The sequence below is a fragment of the Fulmarus glacialis genome, unplaced genomic scaffold, assembly GCF_000690835.1.
Source record: "Fulmarus glacialis isolate BGI_N327 unplaced genomic scaffold, ASM69083v1 scaffold223, whole genome shotgun sequence".
NCBI lineage: Eukaryota > Metazoa > Chordata > Aves > Procellariiformes > Procellariidae > Fulmarus > Fulmarus glacialis.
In genome coordinates this window covers 1,158-11,213 of record NW_009202016.1, presented here as the reverse complement: position 1 = coordinate 11,213, position 10,056 = coordinate 1,158, and the positions used below count along the sequence as shown (strand labels likewise).

The 10,056-nt window shown below is 42.0% G+C and overlaps 1 protein-coding gene across 1 annotated transcript; it reads left to right on the top strand.

Moving 5' to 3' along the window:
* Window positions 1-1,753: 1,753 nt before the first annotated feature.
* Window positions 1,754-10,054, top strand: LOC104074106 (acetyl-CoA acetyltransferase, mitochondrial-like; the record flags this gene model as incomplete). The annotated part of the gene is made up of 5 exons (XM_009574118.1): window positions 1,754-1,801; window positions 4,941-5,058; window positions 6,034-6,129; window positions 7,454-7,554; window positions 10,039-10,054. Coding segments are annotated over 5 exons (379 nt in total), but the record flags the coding sequence as incomplete, so codon positions are not given.
* Between the last annotated feature and the right edge of the window lie 2 nt (window positions 10,055-10,056).

The following is a 10,056-nucleotide window of genomic DNA, read 5'->3' as shown; positions in this document are numbered from 1 at the left end:
CCGCCTCGGCAGCCCCGTGCCGGGGACCGCGCTGAGCGCGGCGGGACCTTTAGCCGCGATCTTGAGAGCGGCTTTTTCCACTGCCTCATAACCGCCCGTCCGCGCTGGGAGCGCAGCGGGCTGGCCAGGGCCCTCGCCCGGCTCTTCGGCGCGTTTCTTCGTAACTCGCTGCCCTGCAAAGCCCCTGTATCTGTTGCCCGCTTCAGCGGTAAGGGCGTGTGACAGCTGTCAAAGGCTTTCTTAGCCAGGGCCGGGGGGGAATCGGGTAGGCAAATGTACTGCCTTGGTGTGCACGAGGTAGGTTCATCAGTAAGACAGCTGGGAGGTGAGGTACTGAGTGCTACTGCCCAAAAAGCCTCTGTGCATGGTTGCATTGAGGCACTGTATTGGTGGGGGTGCCTGACTTGCCTGGAGCGCTGGGGATCCTGTCACTGGCATAGAGAGCTGTACTAGGAAGGAAAGGGCAGGTAAAGCATCTGTACTGCGCTGGATTGCCTATGCAAAGCTGAAGGTTGTGTTTTACCAGCTGTAGAAGTGTTTAGTGTTTTTTTGTTTTGTTTTGTTTTTTTTAAAAAGTCTGTAATTGACACCGAGCATGAACACTACTAGCAGATGCCAGTTACAGTGAGAAGACTATTGTCTGGTTCGTCCAGTTTACTAGAAAGGTAAACTTCAGGTGTTGTCCAGTAAGGGCATGTTACTTTGCTAGGGTTTTCTTTTGACACTAACCCTTGAAAGCCCTGTTATTAAAGCCCTGCAGGGACATAATTCATTTTCAGGGAGAAGTTTAATTTAAAACTTTCTGCTGGCTATTACAACCCAAGCTGGGGGGGGCGGAGAAGAACTAACGAAAAACAGTAGGAAAAAATCTATTTCTTGTTAGTTGAAGGTTGTCAAATGAAGAGAAAAACAGACTAAATTTTCATATTGTGGACACAATACCAGAAGGCATTCTTTGATTTATAAAATTGATGGTGTTTTTGTGGTGTCCTTAAGTAGTTATTTTTAATTAGTCTTTATTTAGTTGTCATTCAGTAATGACCAGAAGTCTCCAGTGTGCTGAAATGTTGTCTAAGCAAATGGCTAAGGAAGTGGCTTAAACCACTTAAATTGAAAGATCATTCTGTTAATATACGAAACAATACCTATAGATGTATTTTTGTATCTTTAAACTGCTTAATTAGATGAAGCTAGTAGGTCGTGAATTAGCCTGCTCGCGTTTCTTTTTCTTGGTTTTGTTTTGTTATCATCTTTTGTTGTAGCATTCTGAATTCATTATTCTCATTTTGTTCATGAAATGCCAATGAAATAAAGCTGTAGACATAAACTGCCACTGTTTAAAAAGCAATGAAGTTAATGATAGAAATGAATGAACCAAAGTCCAGAGAAGCAGACAGGGAGACTAGTAAACTTTTTCAAGATAGGACCACTCACTCGCTAGTTTAGACATAAACATAGACATACACATAGACATACATGTGTATGTAACAGACTTGGCCAAAATGAATTGTTTTTAAAGCAGTATTTGTTTATTTTTCAGAAAATATTTTATCACAGATGTTATGGTGAGACTGTATGTATACTAGACTACACTTATTTTAAAAGGCATGTTATGATTTTTAATTTAATATTTTTTCCAGTGTTTCTTAGATACTATTTTTTTAAATAATGACTTTATGAAAACAGTACATTACTGAAACGTTATGGCATTGGTTTTCATGATATGAAATTCTGAGGACTTTCTTATTTTCAGGCTTTGAAGTATACAAGCCGTGGCTATGCATCACAGCGCACTTTAAATGTAAGTATAAAGCACCATCAGACTGCAATAAATCACTGTTTTAAATTTGTTTCTTAATCACTGAAGTTTTTTAAAAAGTTACCACAAAAAATCTGTGTTGAAGCCAATGTGACTTGTGCCCAAGTCACACCTTACTGCAAAATCTGGAATAAAAGTCAGATTTCCTTTTTTGTTTTGCTTTGCTAATTGTTAGGTAGTGTGGGACGAAATTAGTTAGGAATGTGTCAGCTAACTTAAGCTCAATGCAACTATCTACCCGTTACTGGAAAATACAGCTGATACCAGCTAATCCCTTTGAGGTTATTTGTATGTTATCCTGCAACTTGCTGTTAGAACGTAAAAGATGGGGACAAGTATGTTACTATCACTGAAGTCAATCATGATGAAGAGTGGGTTACAGAAACAGACAGACCTTCTTAGTTTTAAACAAGTATAATTTGTCTTTTTTTGTTTAATTTTTTCTAGTGTTTTCTTTCTTTGCTTGTCTCTCTAAATAAAGAACTCGTGGTGAGACCCTGTAAAGCTTTGTGTCTAACTTCCACTGAAGCCAGCACAGTTGGAGGTATTCATTGCTTCTTCTCAATAGCTCTCTGGGGCAGCCACTGGTCTGAAATGTGCATCTTTTTGGTGCCAGGTCCTCATGCTACTCTCACAGGGTTAGCAGGTAGATATGTCGATGTCGTACTAAAGCTGAGGCAAAATAAGAGTAAATCTGTTTTGAGGGGCTACTAGGTATAGAGCTGAATGTTATACCATCTCTTAAACTACTGCTTACGCATTATGCTGGGACCCAGGCTTTTGAATATCTCCAAGATGGGGACTCCACAATTTCTCTGGGCAACCTGTTCCAGCGTTCAGTCACACTCACAGTGAAAAAGTGTTTCCTGATGTTCAGAGGGAACTTCCTCTGTGTCAGTTTGTGCCCATTGCCTCTGGTCCTGTCACTTGGCACCACTGAAAAGGGCTTGGCTCCGACCTCTTTGCACCCTCCCTTCAAATATTAATAGACATGGATGAGGTTCCCCGAGCCTTCTCTTCTCCTTGCTGAACAGTTCCAGCTCTCTCAGCCTCTCCTTGTATGTCAGATGCTCCAGTCCCTTAATCATCTTCCTGGCCCTTTGCTGGACTCTTCCAACATGTGCATGTCTCTCTTGTACTGGGGAGCCGAGAACTGGACACAGCACTCCAGGTGTGGCCTCACCAGTGGTGAGTAGAGGGAAAGCATCACCTCCCTTGACCTGCTGTCAGTGCTCTGCCTGATGCAGCCCAGGATGCCATCAGCCTTCTTTGCTGCAAGGGCCCATTGCTGGCTCATGTTCAACCTGGTGTCCACCAGGATCCTCAGGTCCTTTTTTTCAAAGTTGCTTTCCAGCTGGGTGGCCACCTGCATGTACTAGTGCCTGGGGTTGTTCCTCCCCAGGTGCAGGACTTTGCACTGCTCCTTGATGAACTTCATGAGGTTCCTGTCAGCCCATTTCTCCAGCCTGTCCAGGTCCCTCTGGATGGCAGCATGACCCTCTGTTGTATCATTCTTCCCAGTTTGGTGTCACCAGCAAACCTGCAGAGGGTACACTGTCCCATCATCTAGATCATTAATGAAGATGTTAAACAGGACTGGACCCAGTATTGACCCCTGGGGTACATTGCTAGTTACTGGCCTCCAACCAGACTTCGTGACACTGCTCACCCCCCCCCCGGCCCAACCGTTCCACCAGTTTTCAGTCCACCTCACTGTCTGCTTATCCAGCCCATACTTCATCAGCTTCTGTAAGAGGATTTTATAGGAGGCAGTGTTGAAAGCCTTACTGTAGTCTAGGCAGACAATGTCCACTGCTCTCCCCTCATCTACCAAACCAGTCATTTCACTGTAGAAGGTTATCGGGTTGTTTGAGCATGACTTCCCCTTGATGAATCCATGCTGATGACTCCTGATGATTTTCTTCTTGTTCATGTTCCTGGAAATGGTTTCCAGGGTTAGTTGTTTCATCACCTTCCCAGGGATCAAGGTGAGGCTGACCATCTTGTAATTCCCTGGGCCCTCCTTCTTGCCCTTCTTGAAGATAGGAGTGATGCTTGCTTTCCTTCAGTCTTCAGGCACCTCTCACAATTGCCATCACCATTCCAAGATTATTGAGAGTGACCTTATAAAGACATCAGCCAGCTCGGCACTCGTGGGTGCATCCCAGGGCAGAGCAGGGCCCATGGATTTATGTATGTCCAGTTTGCTTAAGTATTCCCTGACCTGATGCTCTTCCACCAAGGGTATATCTTCCTTGCTCCAGCCTTCCCTCTCGTCTTTGGGGCCTGGGACTCCTGAAGGCCAATTTTACTAGTGAAGACTGAGGCAAAGAAGGCATTCAGTACCTCAGCCTTTTCCATGTCCTGTGTCACCAGGTCCCTGCCCCATTCAGCAGCAGGCCCGCATTTTCCCTAGACTTCCTTTTGCCTCCTAGGTGCTTATGGAAGCCCTTCTTGTTGCCTTTGACATCCCTCGCCAGATTCAGTTCCAGTTGGGCTTTGGCTTTCGTAACCTCATCCCTGCATGCTCGGACAGTGTCTCACAGGTTCCCTGTCCCTACTTCCACCTTCTGTATGCTTCCTTTTTGTGTATGAGTTTTGGTCATCCATGCAGACGTCCTGACGTTTTTACCTGACTTACTGCTTGTTGGAATGGACTGCTCTTGAACTTGGAGGGGGTAATCCAGTTTTCTTCAATCCTCCTTCGCTCCAGGACCTTTGAGACTCTTGCAAGCATCATTCATCCCAAGGCTGAGCTCAATGCACTCCAGCTGTTCTGTCACATAAAGGGCAACCCCCCCTCCTTGTCTTCTTGGCCTGACCTTCCTAAAGAGCCCGTATCCCTCCATGGCAGCACTCCAGCCATGGGAGCTATCCCACCACGGCTCCGTGATCCCAAGGTTGTACTCCTGCAACTGCACACTGATCTCTAATTCCTTATGTTTTTGCTGCATGCTGCATACATTAATAAAGATTATTTTAGTGCTCTGAAACACTTGCAGAATAAAAGGGAAGCTGTGATATGAATGAAAGAGTAAAAGTGGATAAATTTAAAAAACACTGGTGTATGTGTGCATATGTGAGAGAGACTGTGACTTTTACTCCATGCTTCTCCTCTTAGGAGGTGGTGATAGCAAGTGCTGTAAGGACACCGATTGGATCTTTCCAAGGATCTCTCTCATCATTGCCAGCCACTAAACTTGGTTCCATTGCAATTAAGGGAGCAATTGACAGAGCAGGTATATGTAAATATTTTTTCTGTGACAAAGAAAGCCTTAAGTGACTCAGAATAGTATCAGTCTGCATCTTTTGTTTTTAAGTTGCTTGGTAAACTAAAGGTTTGGGGTTTTTTTGCTCTTGTGGCACTCTTTAAGTCTTTATCCACAGATGGTATTTGTTTAAAGTTGACTGTTGGACTTTGTTTCAATCTGAATTAAGTGCTGCTTCTAGGAACAGATCATTACTTAGGGATATCTGTGCTAGTCCAAATCCGATTGAACATGCTAATTGTTTGTCTGGGGTGGGGTTTTACAACACACCTAAGCTGATGCAAAGGCTACTTACTGCTGAAACCAGTGGCTCTTCCTTTCCCTGCCCATTTTTTACATGGGCACTTATGCTTGTAGGACACCCTTGTGAGTCTATTCATAGATTTAAATCAGCAAAAAAGTCTTTTTGGGGAGAGATGAGGGTTAATTTTCTCCAAGTTTGGCTTCTTGAAACAGCATATTACAAGAACTTGAACACCAGGCTTCTTGAAACAGCATATTACAAGATTTGCAGCAGGAGAGCAGGCCTCTTCTGTCTGGTGGCAGCTAGCTGTGGCCTTGGCTCATCCCTGTCAAACCAACAAACAAAACTGTTTCTTTGGACATAATTATGGCAGATAGAAAGTTGTGTGCATTTAACCATCAGTGTAAACTGAGCTGCTCAGATGACTAGTGAGGCTTGGAAATGTTTGCTTTAGCTACCTTGTTCTGCAGGGTAACAAGGGAATTCTGTTCTGTGGGGGTCACCAGTTTGCCATGTTCCATGAATATGAGAGTAGAGATCTGGGATGCACCCAACAGAGGCCTGTATGCTGCTTTTAGCACACAGGTTGGGCATGACACGTTTCATCAGTCCTTGGTAGAAAACTTCAATGGGAAGGTTCGTACAAGGGAGTTACGTCTTCCGTGCAAAGAATCCTGAATTGAAACAATTTTGTTTTATAGGTATCCCTGCAGAAGAAGTGAAAGAAGCGTATATGGGTAATGTCTTGCAGGCTGGTCAAGGACAAGCTCCAGCAAGACAAGCGGTCCTGGGTGCAGGTATTCATTCTCTTGATACTGGGGTTAAAGGTTTTCTGTCTTTATGTAGGCAGTGTAGATTATTGAGCTATGAGTTAAAGCAGAGTGGTGCCCAGCCTTTTGTCAAGACAGTCTGTGTAGGCTTTTTTCCCTGTGGTGGGTGAAGGGTCCATGTTGTACACATGTAAGTGAGCCTAATTGTGCATCCTCAGGAATCAATTGTCGTATGCACAATGGATGTTGCTGCCTACGGTGTTTGCAGAACCTGGAGAAGATGATATTGGAGACCAGGCTGCTACTTACAGAGCACTTTACACTAATGATGGATGCCGCTTTTTGAATCTTTCATAAACAGACCTTTTTTCTTCAGTGTATCATTACTCTTAAGCCTTATTGGATAAGGGGTCACTGAGTTTCCTTGAACTGCAGATCAGAGTATGTCATTACACCTACCTTCTCGTGGAGTGTGGAGCTGTCACTGGAAGAATTTACTCTATAATGTTAACTGCAGCATGAACGTTATTGGGGTGCAGGAATTATTTTCTTCTCCCTTTTGCTGTGGGGATGGGATTCCATACCTTAGCGTGACTCTAGGAAAGTCCATGGGTCAGGGAAGAACTGGATACTTTCTTGGCTCTGTCCCTGTACTTTTTTGAAAGAGGAGGAACTGCTTCCTTCTCCATGAATATGGCTCTTTTCTTTCCCCTGGCTAGTTTCCCCATCTCACTGCTGGTATGGAGGTGATGTGCTGGTAGCAGAGCCGTAATACTAGAGAGCAAACCTAAGGAAGAGGCAGTGATGCAGGTCTTGAGCCAACTGCACACAGCAGAGCCCAAAGCTATTGTAATGAATACTCAATAACAGTAATAACTCAGTAATAATGACATGTATGAATGACACTGACACCTAGCACTTTTGGTCTTGTTCGGTATGGCGTGTGTTTAGAGTCCCTATACTTCTGGGGCCTGTCTTGTTGCCAGTTGCTAAATTCTACAGCTTGTTTATGCCTTTGCAGTCTTGAATGCTTCTTAGAGGCAGGGATCGGGGTGTCAGGAGGAGGAATAGTACTGGAGTAGCTTCTCTGATCTTCTGTCTCTCTGATTCTTCGCTTGCTTGCTCCCTTATCACAAGTCTGTTGTTGGAAGGGGAGAAAACAGCAAGAGTCTCCAAGAAGGGTAGTAACTAGGGGTGAGGGTAGATAAATTGCCCTGGCAGGATAAATAGTGCAAACTGGACACCCTGGGCCTAGATAAAAATTGGTCCCATATGAAATATTGCTGGGACACCAATAAAGTGTTAGTCTACCCTTTAAATAACAGTTGTTTGTACAACTTCTTTGACTCAGGTCTACCAATCCGCACTCCTACTACAACTGTCAATAAAGTCTGTGCTTCAGGAATGAAATCGATCATGATGGCAGCACAAAGCCTGATGTGTGGGAGTCAGGTATGTGAATTTTATTGCTATTTTACAGAAAATCTAATGATGTAGATCCTGTCCTACTAAAGACTGTGCTCTTTAATTTGGGACTGTGTTTTGTCTTGGGATAATAAAGCTAATTAGCAAGCTTTTGTTTTGCTTATGCAACCTTAATTTTATAGTCACTTAAGTGTGTTTTGGTTTAAAACAGAAAAAAATTGAAGTATTACAGTTAGGAAATTGTCAGATGTATTTTTAGAGCTGAGCAAATAAGGCAGATCTTTTATTTTGGGTGTTTACATCCTGTCCCTACTGCTCTTTCCCCACCCCACCTCCCACCCCACCCCCAAAAAATAATTAAGGGAATTTTCAAGCTTTCAGTTTTGAAAAATTGAGGAAATTTTTATAGACTTAGTTTTTGCTGAAGCACATGTAATCTTTACTTTCAGACACTTTAAACACTTCAATGAGTTAAATATACATATTAAAGCAATGTTGTTTCCAAGTACGTTAAAGATGTTTCAGGCTTTTTTTATTGTTTTAGAAAAAATGGAATTTATTGTTGCTGCATAAGAGTTTTCATTGAAGAGAGCTTGATGGAAGGGAATTGCTCATCTCTGTCAACTGTGTTCTAAGATGCTCTATATGATGGGGAAAATAGTATCACTTAATGGGAGGATGGGAGAATACACCATCTTCAGCAAGCTGTTAAATGCTGTGCAGCAAAGAATATGGGGGAAGTGCGAATGCGAAGACAGACATTTCAATTTTGTTTTTGTTTCCGTACTCAAAGCATGTTGGCAACATCTCCCCTTCTCTGAAGTGAAAATATTGTCAGTTCAATATATATTTTTGGTTTACAAAGTAAGTGGCTCATTAGTGAGAAATGTACTTACTTTTTTTTTTTTTTGTATTTAAGAACAAAAGTAAAATAATTAAGTTTTGTTGTCCCTTCTGTGAAGATAACAGTATAGCTGAGTTAAGCAACTACTTACTGCTTTGGCCTTGTTCTGCAGAGAACGGAACTTTGTCCAGTGCATACTGAAGTCAGTGGAAGTCACTGGACTTTGAACCAGGCCCAGCATGTCTGTGTAAACAGCTACATTTGGATTTAGTAATTTCCATCCAATGACTTCATGAGAGTGGTTGTGCATTTGGTTGGTTTGACAGATTCAGGCCATGAGTTCTGAAGAGAACTGGAGTTTTCAGCTGAACTAATCATACACGCTGTGCGGCCAGTCTAAGCAAAAGCAGAGACTCAGGCAGCTATTAGTTTCTTAGAGCTATAAATTATGGGTTTTTTTGGTATTTGTTTTTCCTGGCTGTGGACTGTGAGGTGTCTGTGGTATGAAAGTCAGTGATGGTTCCCAGTGGCTTGAGTCAGCATACATCATCGTATAAACAATTGTATTAACTCTGTCTCGAAGTCTTTCACTTTATGGAATTGAAATGCCAGGGACTTTGTTCCTCTGATCTATTGCTGCTTCCATATCTCAACTGCCTTTCCGATTTATCTGCCTTTCCAGTTTGTCTCCAGCCTTCTTTCTTTTCTTTATTACTTCATGTCACTGTTCCTGGATCTAGTTTGTAATCTATCCTGAACCAAACCATTATTTTTCTGAGTCTTAATTTAAAGAAACCAAAAGCTTTCATCTTTTTCTTATGGCTGTTTTGATGTAAAATCTTTTTGAATTTATATTAACAGCACTATTGAACTCTCAAAGACTCACACTGCTGTGTGTGTATTTTTCTTACATTTATCCATATTCCAAATGTGCCATTAAGCACAACTGTGTCTATTCTTCATATCCTGAGATCCTAGGGATTTTGGGGGTATAGCCTGATGAACAGTAGGTATACTTATGGTCCTTATAGCTTTGTTGTTTGTAGGTTTTCTGTTTGTTGCTTTGTCTTATATTGAAAAGTATACTAATTCATAAATGCCCATAATGATTCAGCTTAATTCAAGTTCAGTAATCATTAATTATTAACAGCTCTTTTTTTGCTGGCCTTTTCAAATGATAAAACTGTATTATAAGTCTTCTCTCTTTAGGTAGTAAGGTGAAACAATATTATGTAAAACTGCAGGTACTCTGTCTCTTCTTATTGGTCTCTTAGATTCTGACTGTTGCTTGTTCCATAGGGATATGGAGCTGTGAATGAAGAACAAAAATGAGAAATATACAGAAAAAGAAACTGTTTAAAGTAAAATTTATAATTTGATCTGGGAAGCTTTTGAAGTAAAAGTGCAAGAGACTGACATGGCTCTTGCAGCTTTCTGAAACTGCACGCAAGACAAAGTCCAGCTGTTCTGTCAGGATGGATTAACTGTCTTCAGCTGTTGTTCCTGCTGTTTGCTTTTTAAATGCATACATTTTTTTTTCTCTTTCTCTAAGGCTCCACAGAAATATAAAACGTCCATGCTTAAGCTTTTGGTAATATTTGTTCCTACAAGAAGTCATAGAGAACACACTGCATTATTAATAATTTTAACTTGTTTCCTTTGAGCAGGATGTAATGGTTGCTGGT